This window comes from Tachysurus vachellii, chromosome 6, assembly GCF_030014155.1.
Source record: "Tachysurus vachellii isolate PV-2020 chromosome 6, HZAU_Pvac_v1, whole genome shotgun sequence".
NCBI classification, from domain to species: Eukaryota; Metazoa; Chordata; class Actinopteri; order Siluriformes; family Bagridae; genus Tachysurus; species Tachysurus vachellii.
Window position 1 is genome coordinate 6,294,799 of NC_083465.1, and position 17,372 is coordinate 6,312,170.

Below are 17,372 nucleotides of genomic sequence, written 5' to 3' on the forward strand. Positions count from 1 at the left end.
CAATTTTATCTCATTTTTATACAACTGAGCAATTGATGGTTAAGGGCCTTACTCAGGAGCCCAGCAGTGGCAGCTTAGTGGACGTAGGACTCGAACTCACAACCTTCCGATTGGTATCCCAAACCTTAACCACTAGGCTACCACATCCCCATATACCTACTTACTAAGTCCTTAGCTCTGTCTTTGTTTTATGTAGCACCATGGTCCTGGAGAAACGTTGTCTCATTTCATTGTGTACTGCAACAGCTACATATATATGGTTGAAATGACAATAAAAGCTTCTTGACTTGACTCTTGACTTGGTGGAGAGCATAATTGTTTGTGACAATTGCAGTCCAAAGCCATCCTCAGTGGTACCATTCACAGCAATCCCATTTACCCCTAAGATGTCTATGTGGACTCCTCAGCAGCAGGAAGCAGTGTCCAAGTTATGAGAACTCTGCGAAGAAGTTCAGGATGGATCAGGCAAGTCCACAGAGCTCTCAGGAGTAGGATGTGTAACTAGACAGAGAGGAAAGGAGAGAATTCCACTGTGCACAAAGCAAGCTCCATGAAGACATGTTATGCCATGGATGTCGTAAAGGAACTCAAATGACCTGCACAGAGCCTTGAACTCAACCCCACTGCACTTTTGGGATGAACTGCATTGGGGCATAGAAGCCTTTATTATCACCAGATATACATTACTGTAATCATACAATACCTTAATCATATACATCACAGCACAGTAGAATTCTTTTCTCCACGTATCCCAACTAACAAGGTTGGAGTTGGAGCACAGGGTCAGCTACAATACAGCACAGGGTGGGTTAAGGGCCTTGCTCAATTGCCCAACAGTGGAATCTTGGCGGTGCTGAGGCTTGAACCTGACGTTCCGATCAACAACCCAGAGCCTTAACCACTTGAGCCACCACTGCCCCAAAGCTGAAAGTAGCTGAATGATCACAAATCCCTACATCCACACTCCAAAACCTAGTGGAAATTCTCAGAAGATTGGAGCTTATTCTAACAGGCAAAGGGAGACAGCTGTGGCCAAAGGTTATGAGAATAACACAAATATTAAATTTCACAAAGTTTGCTGCTTCAGTGTTTTTAGATTTTTTGTCAGACGTTTCCATGGTATGCTGAAATATAATTACAAGCATTTCATAAGTGCCAAAAGCTTTTATTGACCGTTACATGAAGTTTATTTTCAAGACTTTTGCAATTCACCCTAGCATGCTGTCAATCAAATTCTGGGCCACAAAATGATTGATGGTAGACTCACAATGCTTGGAGTTTGTCAGAATTTGTAAGTTTTTGTTTGTCCGCCCGCCGCTTGAGGATTGACCACAAGTTCTCAATGGGATTAAGGTCTGGGGAGTTTCCTGGCAATGGACACAAAATTCAGGTGTTTTGTTCCCCAAGCCACTTAGTTATCACTTTTCCTTATGGCAAGGTGCTCCATCATGCTGAAAAAGGCATTGTTCATTCAAAATTGTGAGTGAAACCACTCCCTTGGCTGAAAAGCAACCCTACACATGAATGGTCTCAGGATGCTTCACTGTTTTCATGGCACAGGACTGATAGCAGCGATCACCTTTTCTTCTTCAGACAAGCTCCAATCATATCCACAAAGGGTCTGTGTGGGTCCAGGTTTTCATTTCAACCAAGCAGAAACCACACCAGAGTCTATTAAAAGTCAAGAACAACCGATTAAACAGGTGGAATCAGGTGTGGCTTCTGCTTGGTTGGAATGAAAACCTGCACCCACACCGGCCCTTTGTGGATAAGATTGGACACTACTGCCCTAAACAATTGGAAAAGGGATTTATCAGAGAAAATCACTTAACCCTAGTCCTCAGCAGTCCAATCCCTGTACCTTTTGCAGAACCAGTTTGTCCCTGATGTTTTTAATAGGGAGAAATGGTTTCTTTCTGCTGCCTTTATTGACACCTCTTCTTCCTCAAAAAGTCAATGCCTCACTGTGCATGCAAATGCATTAACACCTGCCTGCTGCCATTCCTGAGCAAGCTCTGCACTGGTGGTGCCTTGATCCCGCAGCTGAATCAACCTTAAGAGGCGGTCCTGGTGTTTGCTGGATGTTCTTGGGCATCCATGACATGGCTTCTTCACAACAATTGAATCTCTCTCCTTGAAGTTCTTGATCTGATAAATGGTTGATTTAGGTGCAATCTTACTAGCAGCAATATCCTTGCCTGTGAATCCCTTTTTGTGCAAAGCAATAATGTCTGCACATGTTTCCTTCCAGGTACCACGGTTAACAGAGGAAGAACAATGATTTCAAGCACCACCCAGAGCGATCTCCGGCTTTGTCCTCGTCAACACTCTCAGCTGGGTTTACAAGAGAATCGCCTAGATGATGACAGCTGGTCCTTTTGTGACAGAGCTGAAATACAGTGAAATATTCTGGCGTATATATAAACAGTAGACTTTATAAAAATTGATACGTTATTCTCTAAACCTTTGGCCAGGGCTGTAGATCTGGAACATGACGTTCAACAAGCATATGCGTAAATCTTTTGACCATATATTAATCCATCAGCTTAAAAAAAAAAAAAAAAATCCACCAGGAATTACTTCAAGCTGAAGTTCTCATCATTCACTATATCTAGGTAAATATTAAACATGCATTAGATCTAGAAACATTCTAAAACGAAGCACAAATGGAAAAGATTGAAAGACTCCAGACTGTGATATCTGCCAAAGCGGCCCTAACGGAGTATTGGGTGTTTGAGTTTGCCCCAATTTCAGATTTCAAATATTTTTTTAGGTGTATCATTTCTTATAATATCTGTAAAAAGATATTTGTAGATTTTTATGGTTCCGAATAGTTTGCTGCAGTATCGTGTTCACTTATTGACACAAATTTGGATGTGTTGTGATGTGACGTGATGGTCGCTTGGGCCATGCTGCTATTAAGCTTCAAGGCCCATCAAAATCTCTGCATATTAAAATGTGCGACCATCTTTAATATAAAATAAAACAAACAACAAGAAAAACCTTTAAATAACTAAATAGGTAAATAATTAAGAAATTAAATAAATAACCAAGCAAATATAACATTCACATAGATAAATAACTCTTCAATCTTAAAAGAGCATAGTTTATACTTTCATCAAAAAATAACAGGCTTATCAAGTAAAATATTAAATTGTTTTTAATTTATTTTAGATTTCTGCCAAACTTACCCTTACGTTTGTGATATTAAGGGAGAAAATGAATCATTTAGTAGAGAAATCGAATAAAGGAAACAGAACCTGTTGTAAAAACAACCGACAATGTGCATCGATTTGCTCAAATCACTTTATTGTATCAGTGGTTAGAAGTCATAGTAATAAAAGACCTAGAAATCTATTTCAGATCAATTTTTTGTGCAGCTTTATCACGGACATAAAAATATAATAAAGAATAAAAAAAAGAAATGCTAAATAAAATCAGCATTTCAACACCTTGGTCTGTAGGTGTAGAAAATATAATGAAGGGGAAAAAAAAAAAAAAGAAAAAAAAAAAAAAGTTTGTAGTGTACCATAGAATTGATAAAATCAATACAATTATAATTTAAGAGTCTTGCAAAAGTGCATTTTGTGTGTGTGTGTGTGTGTGTGTGTGTGTGTGTGTGTGTGTGTGTGTGCGTTTTAAAAGGAAACCAAACCCAATTCTTAAAACAAAGATAAGCGAAAGGGATCATTGTACCAAATTTCCACACAGAGTAACATCCAAAAATAAAATTGGCACTGATGCTGACACAATGATCAGGTTCCAGTTTAAAAAGAAAAGGTTGGTAATGTTGTGTGTAGCCCTTATTCATATTTAAATGTCACTGCTGATTATTGAACACACACATCTAAAAAAATTAATACGAAGCAGGCCACGCACCTCCGATACACTAATCTGCTGTATGCATAAGACGTTAAAACATTTTGTTCAATTGCTTTGTAAAACCACATATATGCAAAATTTGCAGGAATAAAAAAAATGATTAAGAAATATGCTATACATCCGTTTTTTTTTTTTCTTTTGTCCCCTCCAGGCTTAAACACCAGCTGAGCTGCCACGAGTACAAATAAAAAAATTAAAAAATTCGATATTCACAAAGATTTATACAACAATTTCAAAACCAGTAGGTCCCCAAAACAAAAAAATAAAAGCCTGGGTTCAACATGTCCCGAATAACTTGGAGAAAGAAGGAGAAAAAGACATCAAAATAAACATCCACCCAGTGTTTAAAAAAAAAAAAATCTAAATAAAAAAATAAAATGTAAATATCTATAGTGTCATATATAATCAATATAGTTGGAGCGTCTGTCAGCATTTAACGTAGTACAAGACTTAACGTAGTGCATCTACTTAGTTGAGTGTTTGAGGAAACAAAGATTTAAAACCAATAATAATTGTGCATTCTTGCATGGATTATTGCTCTGAACATTATAAAAAAAAAAAAATAAAATTAAAAAAAAAAGGCACCTATCGTGGTGGTCTTTCCCTGATTGAGGATCTGAGGAGATGAAGGAGAGAAGAGGACAAACCCAGCACAGAAAAAAGGAGAGTCACATTCAAGGGAGGAAAAACCTTTTTAAAATAAAAAAATAATAAAGAAGGCACAGGGTGAGGTGTAGCACTGTGGGAAGACAGGGCACGACGGGGGAACTGGGCCATCTCAGAGGTAAAAAAGTGGTCAGACGGATGTAGTCAGTCGGTCCACAGTGTTATTGACCTCGTTTTTGTTGGAGTCCAGGCCTTTGGCGGCGTTCAGGTCGTTACGGAGATTCTCCACCACCTTCTTCATGGTCCTCAGCTCTCCGGGGTGCGGCGTGGCCCGTCGCAGTAGTGTTCCCTAAACAACCGGGAAAGAAAGACCGTCACTGTCGGCTGTCTGTCAGCGAGTCACCGGGTTATTATTCTCACAGTCATGTGGAACATCTGGATCACTGTGTGCTTTAATATATAAGAAATTAAATAACAGAAACAGTATCTTTAAGCACGTTTTTCATTAATAACCTATAGTATGACTATAAATACACACACACTAATATACATAAGCGTACAGCTGCATGATTATGAATTAATCAGTCAAATTATAGAGGCATAAAAATCACACTGTTCCAAGTGAACAGCTTCAGATTTCTCACACACCCACAGGGTTGCTACTGTATTCAGACAGATTAACATGTTTAGATTTAACACATTAAGCAGGAATGTGTTGCCAGTGGCCGTCCTTTCACTGGGGTGTTTATTTACATACTTAGTTGTTGTGCTATTTATGTAATTACGCATTTGTTTATTCGAGTTTGCCGTAAACTTTTAGAACCCTGACTCAGCATGACAAGATTCTCCAACATCCATCCATCCATTTTCTACCGCTTATCCGAACTACCTCGGGTCACGGGGAGGCGTCATCGGGCATCAAGGCAGGATACACCCTGGACGGAGTGCCAACCCATCGCAGGGCACACACACACACACACACACACACACACACACACACACACACACACACACTCTCTCATTCACTCACACACTACGGACAATTTTCCAGAGATGCCAATCAACCTACCATGCATGTCTTTGGACCGGGGGAGGAAACCGGAGTACCCGGAGGAAACCCCCGAGGCACGGGGAGAACATGCAAACTCCACACACACACAAGGCGGAGGCGGGAATCGAACCCCCAACCCTGGAGGTGTGAGGTGAACGTGCTAACCACTAAGCCACCGTGCCCCCAGATTCTCCAACAAATTTGCGTTTTTATTAAACGTACAGTTAAAAAAACAAAAAGAAAAACATGCATGAAAATCAGCCTTACAATTCACACGGTAGTAGTAGATGGATGTAGAAGCTCAGTTATGTGACAGAGCAGCAGTTCACATTTCTCTCACCTTTTCGTCGTCGTCGTCATCGTCGTCGTCAAGGAATCGGATGGTGCTCATTCTGTTCATGGCCCTGTTGTCCCACGTGTCGTCAGCCACGTCATTCACGAGACTCTCCAGAGCGCCGCAGCGTGCCAAGTTATCAGAGCCTACATACACACCACACACACACACACTTACTTTCCAACATCATGTCTCGTAACTATTTCCCAAAATGATTCTCCCTACACCATGTGTTGGGCTAAAGGTCAAACCAAAACTCCTGCAGTGAAGACCTGACTTATTTAGAGGCTTTATGCTCTCGCTCTCACTCTCCCCCTCCCTCCCTCAGTTTCCCTCTGTCTGTCGGTCTCTCTCTCTCTCTCTCTGTTTTTCTCACTGTCTCTCATTATCTCTCTCACACTCTGCCTTCATCTCTCTCACTCTGTCTTCGTCTCTCAGTGTCTCTCACTCTGTCTCTCTACCACTGTCTACCACTCTCTCATAGACTCACGCTCTGTGTGTCTCTCTCTCTTGCTCCCTCTCACTCTCGCCTTCTGTATCCATCTCTCTCTCTCCCTTTCCATCACCTCTCTCTCTCGCTCGCCCACACACCCCTCCCCCATTCTCTTTTACCCTCCCCCCCACAGTGACCTAGCCTCCATGGGTTTTCCACCCTCATCAGCCTGTGTCAGGACAAACGACCGTAATCCCTTCGCCTAAACTAGAAAACACAATTGCAAGCCAGGAGAGGTAAAGGGGTGGCTGACTTGCTTCTCGGCTTCATCAGTACTACTTTTATGTTCCTGACTGCCCCTAAAATATAAATAACACAATAATAAAAAAAAAAATAATAAAAAAAAAAAGATATCTGGAAAGAATTGTGGAGCCTCGTCAGTACACAGCGGTGGATGTGATGCCAGCGTGGCTCATGCTTAACAGCGACGAGTGTGTTTAGGCAGAGATAAGCTTCTTTAAGCCGTGCAGTCGGGCGGTGTATAGAAAACAGCTCATGCGCTGAGAGAAAAAGTGTCAAACCAGAACAGAGATTTTTGGCTCTGTTTGCTTATCAAGCGTCACACATATGAAAGTAGTTTTCTTTATATGAAAAGATGGTAGATAAATTCCTTTAAAGAATTTAGTTAAGTGCAGCGGTTTAGGGACCGTTCATGACTCTTCATCATGACTGTACATGAACATGTAAACACTTAAAAGTCATCATGTATTATCGCATGTATTTAAATATGAAGCGTAGCGCTCGTGTGGTGTGACACGTTAAGCACCTTTTTCACTCTCGCAAGGCTGCTGAGGCAGGAGCACGCAGATGAGCACTTTCTCGCCCGTGTCTGGATGCACGTCTGTCTGGAACGTGAGCAACGGCTGGGACTGGTTCTCCGACAACCATAGAGCCTTGAGCCTCAGCGTGGTGAGAGACATGGGCAGATAAGTCAGCCTGCAGAGAACACGGGAGACGACAGAGACCTTCACAAACACAGGAAATGACACGTACAGCCGAGTCCCAGGAAAAGGAAACCGGGAAAACGTTTGGCGGGTTGTTTTTTTTTTTCCCTTCATGAGTACAAGATAAGCATGAACAAATACTAACTAGAAGCACTGACAAGCGACGAGTCTAATTCCTCTAGTAAGTCAGTTGTATACCCGTTCACACTGCAAGTCTTAATGCTCAATTCGGATATTTTGCTCAGATCTGATTTTTTTGTTTGGCTGTTCACATTACATAACCTTAAAATGTGGCCTATATCAGATACCAGTGTGAACTGTTTGCTGTTTCGAACTGATCCGCATGCGCAAACAAACAATAACAATGACGTCACACGCAGCACGCCGTTGCGCTAAAGTTGGCGAGGTTATGGAGGAAGTAAGCATTTTCGCTTTTCTTTCTAAATGTTTGTGTAATAGCAGCACAGAGACGCAGTGTTTTGAAAATTTTCGGATGTCGAGGGCAACTTTTGATTATTTGATCCATTTTGTAGGCGTAGTCACGTTTGTGTGCGTACTCGCCGGCGCATAATTGTGACAAATGACGATGTAGATTGACGTAAAAGTCGCGTCAAATCCGCCTTGGTTGTTCACACTGCGGCCACATTGGAAAAAATCAGATTTGGATCTGATTCAGGATCACATATGGAAATGGTCTGAATCTGATTTGAAAAAAAAATCAGATCTGGGCAAGATTTGAGTGTTCACACTACTCCTGAAGAAGTCTGACCTGGTCACCTGACCCCAAAAAAAATCAGATTTGGGCCACTGCCCAATTTTTATTTTTACCTGCAGTGTGAACGGGGCTCAGAAAAATCCTCCAAGAACAGCTGGGCTTTATTTAGGGTTAATCAGTCACTTAACTGATGGCAGGAGAACACTAATTGGTATTTAATGTGAGTTCAAATCTGATTCTAAAATGATTCTGTCTCTCTCACTTCATTCATTCATTCATTCATCTTCTACTGCTTATCCGAACTACCTCTGGTCACGGGGAGCCTGTGACTATCTCAGGCGTCATCGGGCATCAAGGCAGGATACACCCTGGACGGAGTGCCAACCCATCGCAGGGCACACACACACACTCATTCGCTCACACAATCACACACTACGGACAATTTTCCAGAGATGCCAATCAACCTACCATGCATGTCTTTGGACCGGGGGAGGAAACCGGAGTACCCGGAGGAAACCCCCGAGGCACGGGGAGAACATGTAAACTCCACACACACAAGGTGGAGGCAGGAATCGAACCACCAACCCTGGAGGTGTGAGGCGAACGTGCTAACCACTAAGCCACCGTGCCCCCCTCTCTCACTTCATAAGTCGCATAATTTCACAATAACGAAGAAACAAGTATGTGATATAAAACCCAATTTTTATACCACTTACTGCTATGTGTTTTTCCCACTAGAGCATTTAGACGTGTCTATATAGGAGAGAAGGCACGGTTTCTGATGTCGGGGTGAATTATTTTGGGATTTACTGCCTTACCTGTTTCCAGACACATCAAAAACATGCAGTTCTGTAGCTTGTGAAAGTTCAGCGGGGATGTGCGTCAGACGGTTGTCTCTCACACACAACACGTTCAGATTGCTGCAGCCTCCTATCTGTGGGGGAAAAAAACAGAACAAACAAAAAAAAAAACAGATACACAAAAATGTCAGAAATAATAACGACAGAAAAAAAGCACAACAACAGGAGCTAGAGAGATGAACATAAAAAAATAAAAAACAAATCGGGGGCAAATCGGTCAGGAGCATGGGGTTAACCTCTTAAAGGTGTTCGGTTTTCCTGAGAATCCCAGGTTTAAGTGCCATTACTACAGACCTGGAGAAAGAAGATTTCAATTTATTTAGCATGTGAATTTATAACTGGATTACACAGTGTAACAAAAACAGCAGCGCTGTGCTCATGCGAGTCTTGGTGTGCGATCTATACCCCGCTGATGGGGCTGATTTTAGCGAGGCCTAATTTTAGAAGCAATTAGTGCTAATCTATAGCATGGCATTAACAGACAGCTAAGCAGTGAGAGAAAAACACCTTCCAGCGCCTGAGCCTGACATGATCTTATACACACTGAGAATATACAGTACACACACACACCTGTAACTCTTAAGCCGAAGCAGCTTATGTGACCGACTCGTCAAAACGAGCCAAATCTCATCCACATCAAATGGAGAAGTAGGTCAGGAGTGTTCAAGGATTTAAAGGAATTACTTGGATCTTGGAATGCAACACTGATACCTGATATCTCTCTTATATTTTTAAAAACTGATCTGAAGCCTGAGTACTGAGTACATGGTGTGTGGAAACGTGCCAGCGTGTGGTGCGTGGAGACACCGTGTGAGGTCAGACAAACAGCCGAGCGCTGAACACACTCACCACACAATCTGAATCAGTTTGACACTGGGCTATTGTTCCAAGTCTGAGAAAGGGCTTTTAGACTGCACATTAACCACAGCCTTGCCCTGGCTTCTCCCAGGCACACTGGAGCTACGTGAGAGAGAGGCAGGGATGACCAAAGCGGCCACAATACATGTCATGGTGTGACAGATTAGTCATTATACAAAACATGATTGAATGTTAAACGTTATACATGACATAGACTGGTATGAAAGGACAATGCAAGAGTCTAGAATATCTTTGTTTGCTGCAGCTTTAAGATTTCCCTTCACTGGAACCAAGTAGTCCAAACCTGTTCCGGCATAACAAATGTCCTTGTGAAGAAATAAATGGTCTGCCAAAGCTCGAGTGAAAGAACTCAAGTGGCCTGAAGAGCCTGAGTGGTCAAATCCTCCTCGGAAGCTCATATTTCCGAGTCAGGATGTCGTAATTACGACATCGGATGCGTTCGAGCAAGATGGAGGTGTAGCTTCTCTTAATTAATTACAAAAAACTTATTTCTACAACTTAAAAAATGAAGAACAATAATGTGCATCAAGTGTGTGTTGCTTTATGTGTTTAATTACTTTATGAATCAATAGCATCGTTTTAACCCACAATCGTTTGGTATTTTGTGCAGACAGTTAGCTTGTTCTCTTGTAAACATTTCTCTCCTAAAGGCACCGAGATGTTAACCGATCTGCTTGTATTTCAATAACTTTCTAGATAAACCAAACACAAAATAACTGATTTCAGCTTCTGAGACGTGCAAACGTTCAATATCAACAAATTTCAAGCTGAAAGATCGGGACGTTGCGGTAGTATTCGTGCGTGTTCGGCTGTTTTTGATATGAGATATGACTTGGTCATGAAGCGCCGTGGCCTCAACCGCACTGACCTTTGGAAAAACGTTCGTAGTTGAACGCATGAATCCCAACAGCCACGCTCGTACACAATCTACTGGAAAGTCTTCTAAGATTGATGGAGGCTGTTAGAACAGCAAATGAAGACCGATTCTTATTCTAACCAACTGGAATGGGATGTTCTAGATACCAAACAAACCTAAATAACCAAACTTCTGTTCGGTTTCTACTGCTATTCCTAAGCTTTCCACCAATACAAACACTATAATACAGAAAGAACAGGTCAGGAATACATTGAGAATTGGCAAGGGAATACAGCCTCAGCTTCATGACGTGACATATTATATGAAACAAGGTAGAAAATAGGTTAAACCGGTACAGGACTAGTCGACACCAAGGACAAGAAAAACCCTGTTAGTTCGATTGAGCGCACATACTTACGGACAGCCTCGCTATGTGCGCTGAGGTCATGCCACAGAAACCACACCACACACAGCTCTCTAAAAGCAGCCGAGGTGACACATGGTGTGAACTTCACGTCATGTTGGCAGCCTAATGGACTGTTAATTGCAGAGCGTTCATGTTTTCAATCAGTTGGAATCGAATAGCGGGAGTCAAGTTGGATGGTAAGGGCTGGACGGCAAATTAAAGCCAATTAAATGTAGCAAGTATTCAGTAATTCGTTTTAAACTGACAGACGAAGGCTTTTCTCCTTCACACTGGGCTTTTTCCGATTAGAAATATATTAAGTGAATCGAAATAAAGCTGATGATTTACTTTAACAGTGTAACAGGTAAGTGATAAACATGATGCGTTATCTGTTACAGGGTTCTGATTACACTTTTAACTTATCAATGAGTGCGTTTTTATCCATTTATAGATAGAGTTAATGTTGCATTGAATCCTCTTTCCATAACCGCACTTTCATCCTGAACAACAGCATCAAAAAGAGCAACGATTGTGCCTCGTATGCCCGAAATTCCCTTTAATTATCCTCCAAACAGGAAGGAAGCTATTGAGGAAAAACTCTGGGTGTGTCTCAATCAGATCCCTAGATGGTGAATCGGTTTACAGTGTAGCCGAATTCAGGCTCTGGGGTAAGAACCATGACTCTGATGACTCAATTCCTGGCAACATGATTACATTATTTATTTTCTGTCATGGTTGTTCAAGCAAGGCCATAAGTTGGCTAGTAAATTGTTGTTGTTTTTTTTAAATTGACGTATAGTCGTTAGACGGAAACAAACCATGTAATTTCAAATAAAGTTAAAAACCTCTAACATAAGCAATCATTTGAGAGGCTTCAGAAAATATGACCTCATTAAAGTAGTGGACTCCCTGCTCAGTGCCCTGACTACTGAACTGCACAGCTGGCTGAGACGTACCCAGTGAAAGCAATTTTCTTTAATATCCTCCTTCCTGTTTGAAGGATGGTTGACTTTGCTACAAACTTACGTCCCCCTACGTTCAGTTCAACTGCTGGATACGGTGATAATCCCATATAATCGCTACAAACATTCAACCTCTATTCAGTAGCAGAAGCATAAAAAGGTATGAGAGTGAGGAGCAAGTCTGGATTAGTCAATAAATACAGGTCCTGGGAGATCAAGATGTGGATTATGTGAAATTGGGTTCCCTTGGAAGAAAAAAAAAAAAATCAATCAGTTTTCTGACCCAAGTGACAGACCGTGGATCATTAGAGAGAGTTGTTTATCCAGTTTTTTATGAGCAATCAGCTCATAGAAAACAGCAATCAGCAAGCTAGAGAGAGAGAGAGAAAACTAGTGGAAATTGGCTCGTCCTTTTCTTGAGCAACCCCAATTAAGGGCTTTGAACTTCCATAGGCGAGATGCTCATAGCATCCGCAATAAGGTTATCGCTGATGCCATTAGGATTGCTTACGCTTGCTTTGCTCAGCATTAGCTAGGTAAAAAGTGTCAGTGTGTTGCACTGGTATTTGGTAGAACAGCATAGAGGAAATGTGTCTGTTGCAGAACATCAACATTACATTTACAGCATTTGGCAGACGCCCTTATCTCATTTTTTATACAGCTGAGCAAATTAAGGGTTAGGATTGGTAGCCCAACACCTTAAACACTAGGCTACCACATGCCCACAACATCATGGTTCCTCTTAAGGTTTCTTCCTTTACCAATTTAAGGGAGTTTTTCCTTGCCACTGCTGCCTGAATCACCTCAGACTTGCTCACTGGGGATAAACACATACAGTACACATTGCGAACTATATATATATCCAAGTTTTATTATTTATTATATTAATTCTTTATATTATTCCTCATTTTCCTTCTGTTCTATGTTTATGTTCTGTAAAGCTGCTTTGAGACAATGTCTACTGTAAAAAGTGCTATACAAATAAACTTGAATTGAATTGAATTGTTAAACCTAATGTTCAGTTATTCAATTCAATTCCATGGATCTGATGCACGTGTTTGAATGGAGTAAATTCAACCACACACACTTACAGGCCACCGTTAAAAACAGCTTATCTTCTGGATTTGAAAACTGTCCTCAGCCTAGTGTTCAGATTGAGACTGCTAAGCCGTGTGCGAGCATCACACACAGGTTGACCGAACAGTGCGAGAAATGTGGTGTGAAACAGTACATACCTCTTTGGGTAAAGACACCAGGCGATTCCTGTCACAGTTGAAGTTTGAGAGTTTCTTAAGCTTTCCAATGCTTCTTGGCAAACTCTGAGGAAAGCAGAAAAAAGGCGCATTTCTACAGACCTGAATATTTTATGCTGTTATTATTAGCCAGCTTGTTCAAGTAACTAAGCTGTTGATGAGAGAAATGTACAAGTTCAAGGTCAGGAAATAAAAGGATGGCACTTGTATTAGTATTAAGGTCGACGCTGAGGTCAGTGATAATCTAACAGACAACTTAAGCGCAATCAAGACCCATTAAAATCCACTTCAAGGTCTGTACACCTTTTAAAACTCAATGAAAAACACTGAATGAGTGAGTGAGAGAGAGAGAGAGAGAGAGAGAGAGAGCGCGCGAGAGAGAGAGAGAGAGAGAGAGAGAGAGAGAGAGAGAGAGAGAGAGAGAGAGAGAGAGAGAGAGAGAGAGAGAGAGAGAGAGAGAGAGAGAGAGAGCGCACTGCACTCTGCTAACTTGGTAGGGTGGAAACGTATGTGTAGCTCACCAGCAGCTGGTTCTCAGTCAGCACCAGTTCTGTCAGACTTTCGCAGTCACCAATGCTCTCGGGTAGCTGCATCAGTCGGTTCTGATCCGCTTTCAGAATGGAAAGGCGTTTTAATTTTCCTGTGGGGCAGACGGTAGGATTAAAACCGAAAACCAAAGGTCCCAGGAGAGCTGACGGACACGAGCCAGATATTTTCAAAGCACGTACAGAGACGGCAAAAAAAAAAAAAAAAAAGTAGGTCAGTAGGTTTAACCAAGTCAAGCTATTGCAACTGAACCAAAACAATCTTTAAAGTTTATTTGTCGTGCTGTTTAAAACGATCCCTATATGATCTAAAATATCTCACAAAAATGTATTTACCCAATATCCAGATCATATCATACTATCCTACAGTTCTAACTGCCTAATAGTTTTTATGTAAACTGTTTTTATGTAGCTTTTATTGTTGGCTTTTAGACGTTGTCTAATAAAGTCATCAATATTGTACTTTTTGTTTGCCATATTTAAAATAAAGGCAAAAAAAAAAAAAATATATATATATATATATATATATATATATATATATATATATATATATATATATATATATATTAATTATATTAAAATCATGAGAATATGCTAATGATCATTAGAATCTGAGAATGGCATCATGAAATAAATAAACTGTGTTCTCACATCAAAGCAGATGTCCAACGTGACAGAATTCTGATCATTTTAACTCATCTGGGGCTATAAAATATACTGTAATTAAAGAGTGAGCGAGAAGGTTGCGAGGAGAATGACTGACCAATCCCCTCTGGCAGAGCATCGATAAGGTTCTGAGACACCAGCAGGTCGGTGAGCAAGAGCAGGCAAGCCATTTCCTCTGGAAGGTGCTCCAATTTGTTCTCCGACACATCCAGGCAGAGCAGGTTCTTCATGCTGCCTAGGTCCTGTGAGGAACCAGGAATACAAACACACACAGTCCAGGTTCAGAACTTCCAAGAAACTAGTGTTAATTTCGTCAGACGAGACGAGACGACAACAACCTTTTTTTTCATGACTAAGACGAGACGATGACAAGACTGCACCACTGTCCAAAAACGCTGACTAAGACTAAATTAACATGCATTATTGTTGACGAAAAAAGACGAGACGAAAATGTTTTGTATAAAATAAAAACTAAGATAAAATCTCTCTTCATTTTCGTCTACAATTGTCTCTGCTTTTTCATCAGCTGTTACGCCTTTAAAATATTCACAACGAGTTCGCGGCTTGCTCAAGAAAGAATTCGTCCACACTCCGCTCAAAATAAATAAATAAATAAATAAAAATCCTGAGCGCAAGTCCACCCCTGGTCTAGTCAGGCTTTTTGTGTTCAATTATATTTCCTGTCGCTGCGCAGGCTCTTTTACTGTACATGACAGCTTATGTCCCGATGACCGGTCTTTGCATTACGATTAAAAGCAGTATCAATAAAGTAAAAAATATGATGTGCAGTCAAGTTCGAGTGTATGCACTGTTTAAACGTGTGTTCTCAACTTCTCACTGATACTTTTGTGATTCGCGGACTGTAAATATGCTGTATTTTAGGCCCACAGTAAAGTAGGCCTATTCTTTTCAGTTTTTCTGAGTATATTTATTTTATTTCTGATTTGAACAGAAACATGAGACACAAGGCAACCAAAACAGTTTTAAAAACCTTTGTAACTTAAGTTTTCAGTCGGAGTCTGTTGGGCCCCAGCTTTAGAATTGTGTTGGTTAAAATAAAATACTCTTCAGAACAGGTTAATCATTTGTGAATGTGTCTCCTAAATCAGAAACTGAAAATCAGACACGTTTAACATTTGCATTCAACAAAAAAATCATTCAACAAGTGTATTTTGTCAGGTAATTATGACATTTAACCAATGTTTGAGATGTGAAACACTTTCTTTACTGAAATGAAAATCAGTAATAATCTCAGTAATAATGTGTTATTTTAACAAAGACTACATTTTTTGACTAAAACTAGACTAAAATGAAAAGACTTTTAGTCGACTAAAACTTGACTAACAAAAAAGATATGTGAATGACTAAATATGACTAAAACTAACAAGGACATTTGGCACAAGACTAAGACTAAATTAAAAATAGGTGACGAAATTAACACTACAAGAAACCAGCCCATAATCTAATGTGTATCCCAGGAAAATACATCCTTTTACCTGGTACATAATGATTCCTACACATACAGGAGGAGTTTTCCAGGGGGTTTTGGGCAGGTGATCAGTGATGTGTACAAGCATTCAATTAATCTATTCAGTACACCTCTAAGATTTTGCCATAGCATTTATACATACACAAATGCTGAAACAATATTCTCTGGAGATTCTCTGGAAATTACCACAGATTTTCCTCAGATTTGGGCCGAGACACGCCACGTAACATCATCACAACACAACTTCAGCCATAGCCCCTTTCTACTCACGTTTGTCCAACAGTAGATAACAGTAGCAGTTATAACATGCGTCTAAAAGGAGAATCCTGTAAGAATCCACTGACAGATCATTAATACTAATACTAATAGTATCTTTAACAGAATCTCACTACAGTATTAAACATTTCCCAGAAATGCTGATTATCGGTATGTATATACTAGTGCTGCCATTGTTTTTTCTAAGATTAATGTGACCAATGTGTCCAGTCCTGTTTGTTGATCTACTTATAATCATATGTATCTGGTATTTGGGCTTGTGGTCAATAACCTAGTTTGGCCTGAACAAAAGCCTTTTGTTTTCCTCTACAATCAATCAATCAATAAAAGTAATAACCTTACTAAAAATTAGATTAAATATCAGTTTTCACTAGGGATATAACGATACCACTTTTTCTCTTCCGATCCGATTCCGATACCGGCGGTTTGCCAGTATCGGCCGATACCGATACCGATACCGATACCGATCCGATATCGGTGTTCTTTTCTACCTTTAAAACTAAAGAATGTATAGATATTAAAATTTATTTGTTTCTGGTAAAGAAATACAAAAATGCCCATTACTGGATGAAAAATAAAAACACAAGAAACCTTAAAAAAAGTATTAATGCAGTAGCAAACAGTACTTTTAACAGTTAGTGGTATAACAATCTAAACCATATATACACTGCAATTATTAAATTAAATTATTTTCTGAAGACAAGGCAATATTTAAAAGTGAATCTTAAATTAGAACTATTGAAACACAACGCAAAATGTATTAAACATGTTTAACGCGCTGAGGTAAATGGAAAGGGTGCCTGCTAAACTTGCCAGTCTGTCGCAGGCGGCTGTGCAACATATTTTAAGCAATAGTCTATGATGTTTGCTGTTCATTAAATCAACCACGGGCATGGGCGTCGGAAGTAAATAAAAAGTGGGCGTGTCCTGTCCCAGACACATATAATGGTTCCGACGCCCATGGATTTCAGGAAGCAGGAGCATGGTCAATGCTGTAGGTAAAACATGGAATGGAGTTTATTAGGGCATTCCTCAAGCAGAATGGATTCGACTGGCGGCGCTCTGAAAATATAAAAAAAGACATATGCGCTGAATAGAGACGGTAAAAGTAGGTGGGTCCAATTATTATTGGTCTTAAAAAGTGGGTGGGTCCTG

The 17,372-nt window shown here is 40.3% G+C and overlaps 1 protein-coding gene across 1 annotated transcript in view; it reads right to left on the reverse strand.

The window, feature by feature from the left end:
• Positions 1-3,288: 3,288 nt before the first annotated feature.
• The window catches only part of lrrc1 (leucine rich repeat containing 1), a 40,164-nt gene continuing 26,080 nt past the window's right edge, over positions 3,289-17,372 (reverse strand). The window contains exons 8-14 of the mRNA XM_060871897.1: positions 14,550-14,694; positions 13,763-13,881; positions 13,224-13,307; positions 8,844-8,959; positions 7,133-7,302; positions 5,880-6,019; positions 3,289-4,837 (exon numbers count right to left, since the gene is read on the reverse strand). Of these exons, the coding sequence (XP_060727880.1) occupies positions 4,679-4,837; positions 5,880-6,019; positions 7,133-7,302; positions 8,844-8,959; positions 13,224-13,307; positions 13,763-13,881; positions 14,550-14,694 (933 nt within the window). The 3' untranslated portion in view covers positions 3,289-4,678. The remainder of the gene's footprint in view (positions 4,838-5,879; positions 6,020-7,132; positions 7,303-8,843; positions 8,960-13,223; positions 13,308-13,762; positions 13,882-14,549; positions 14,695-17,372) is intronic.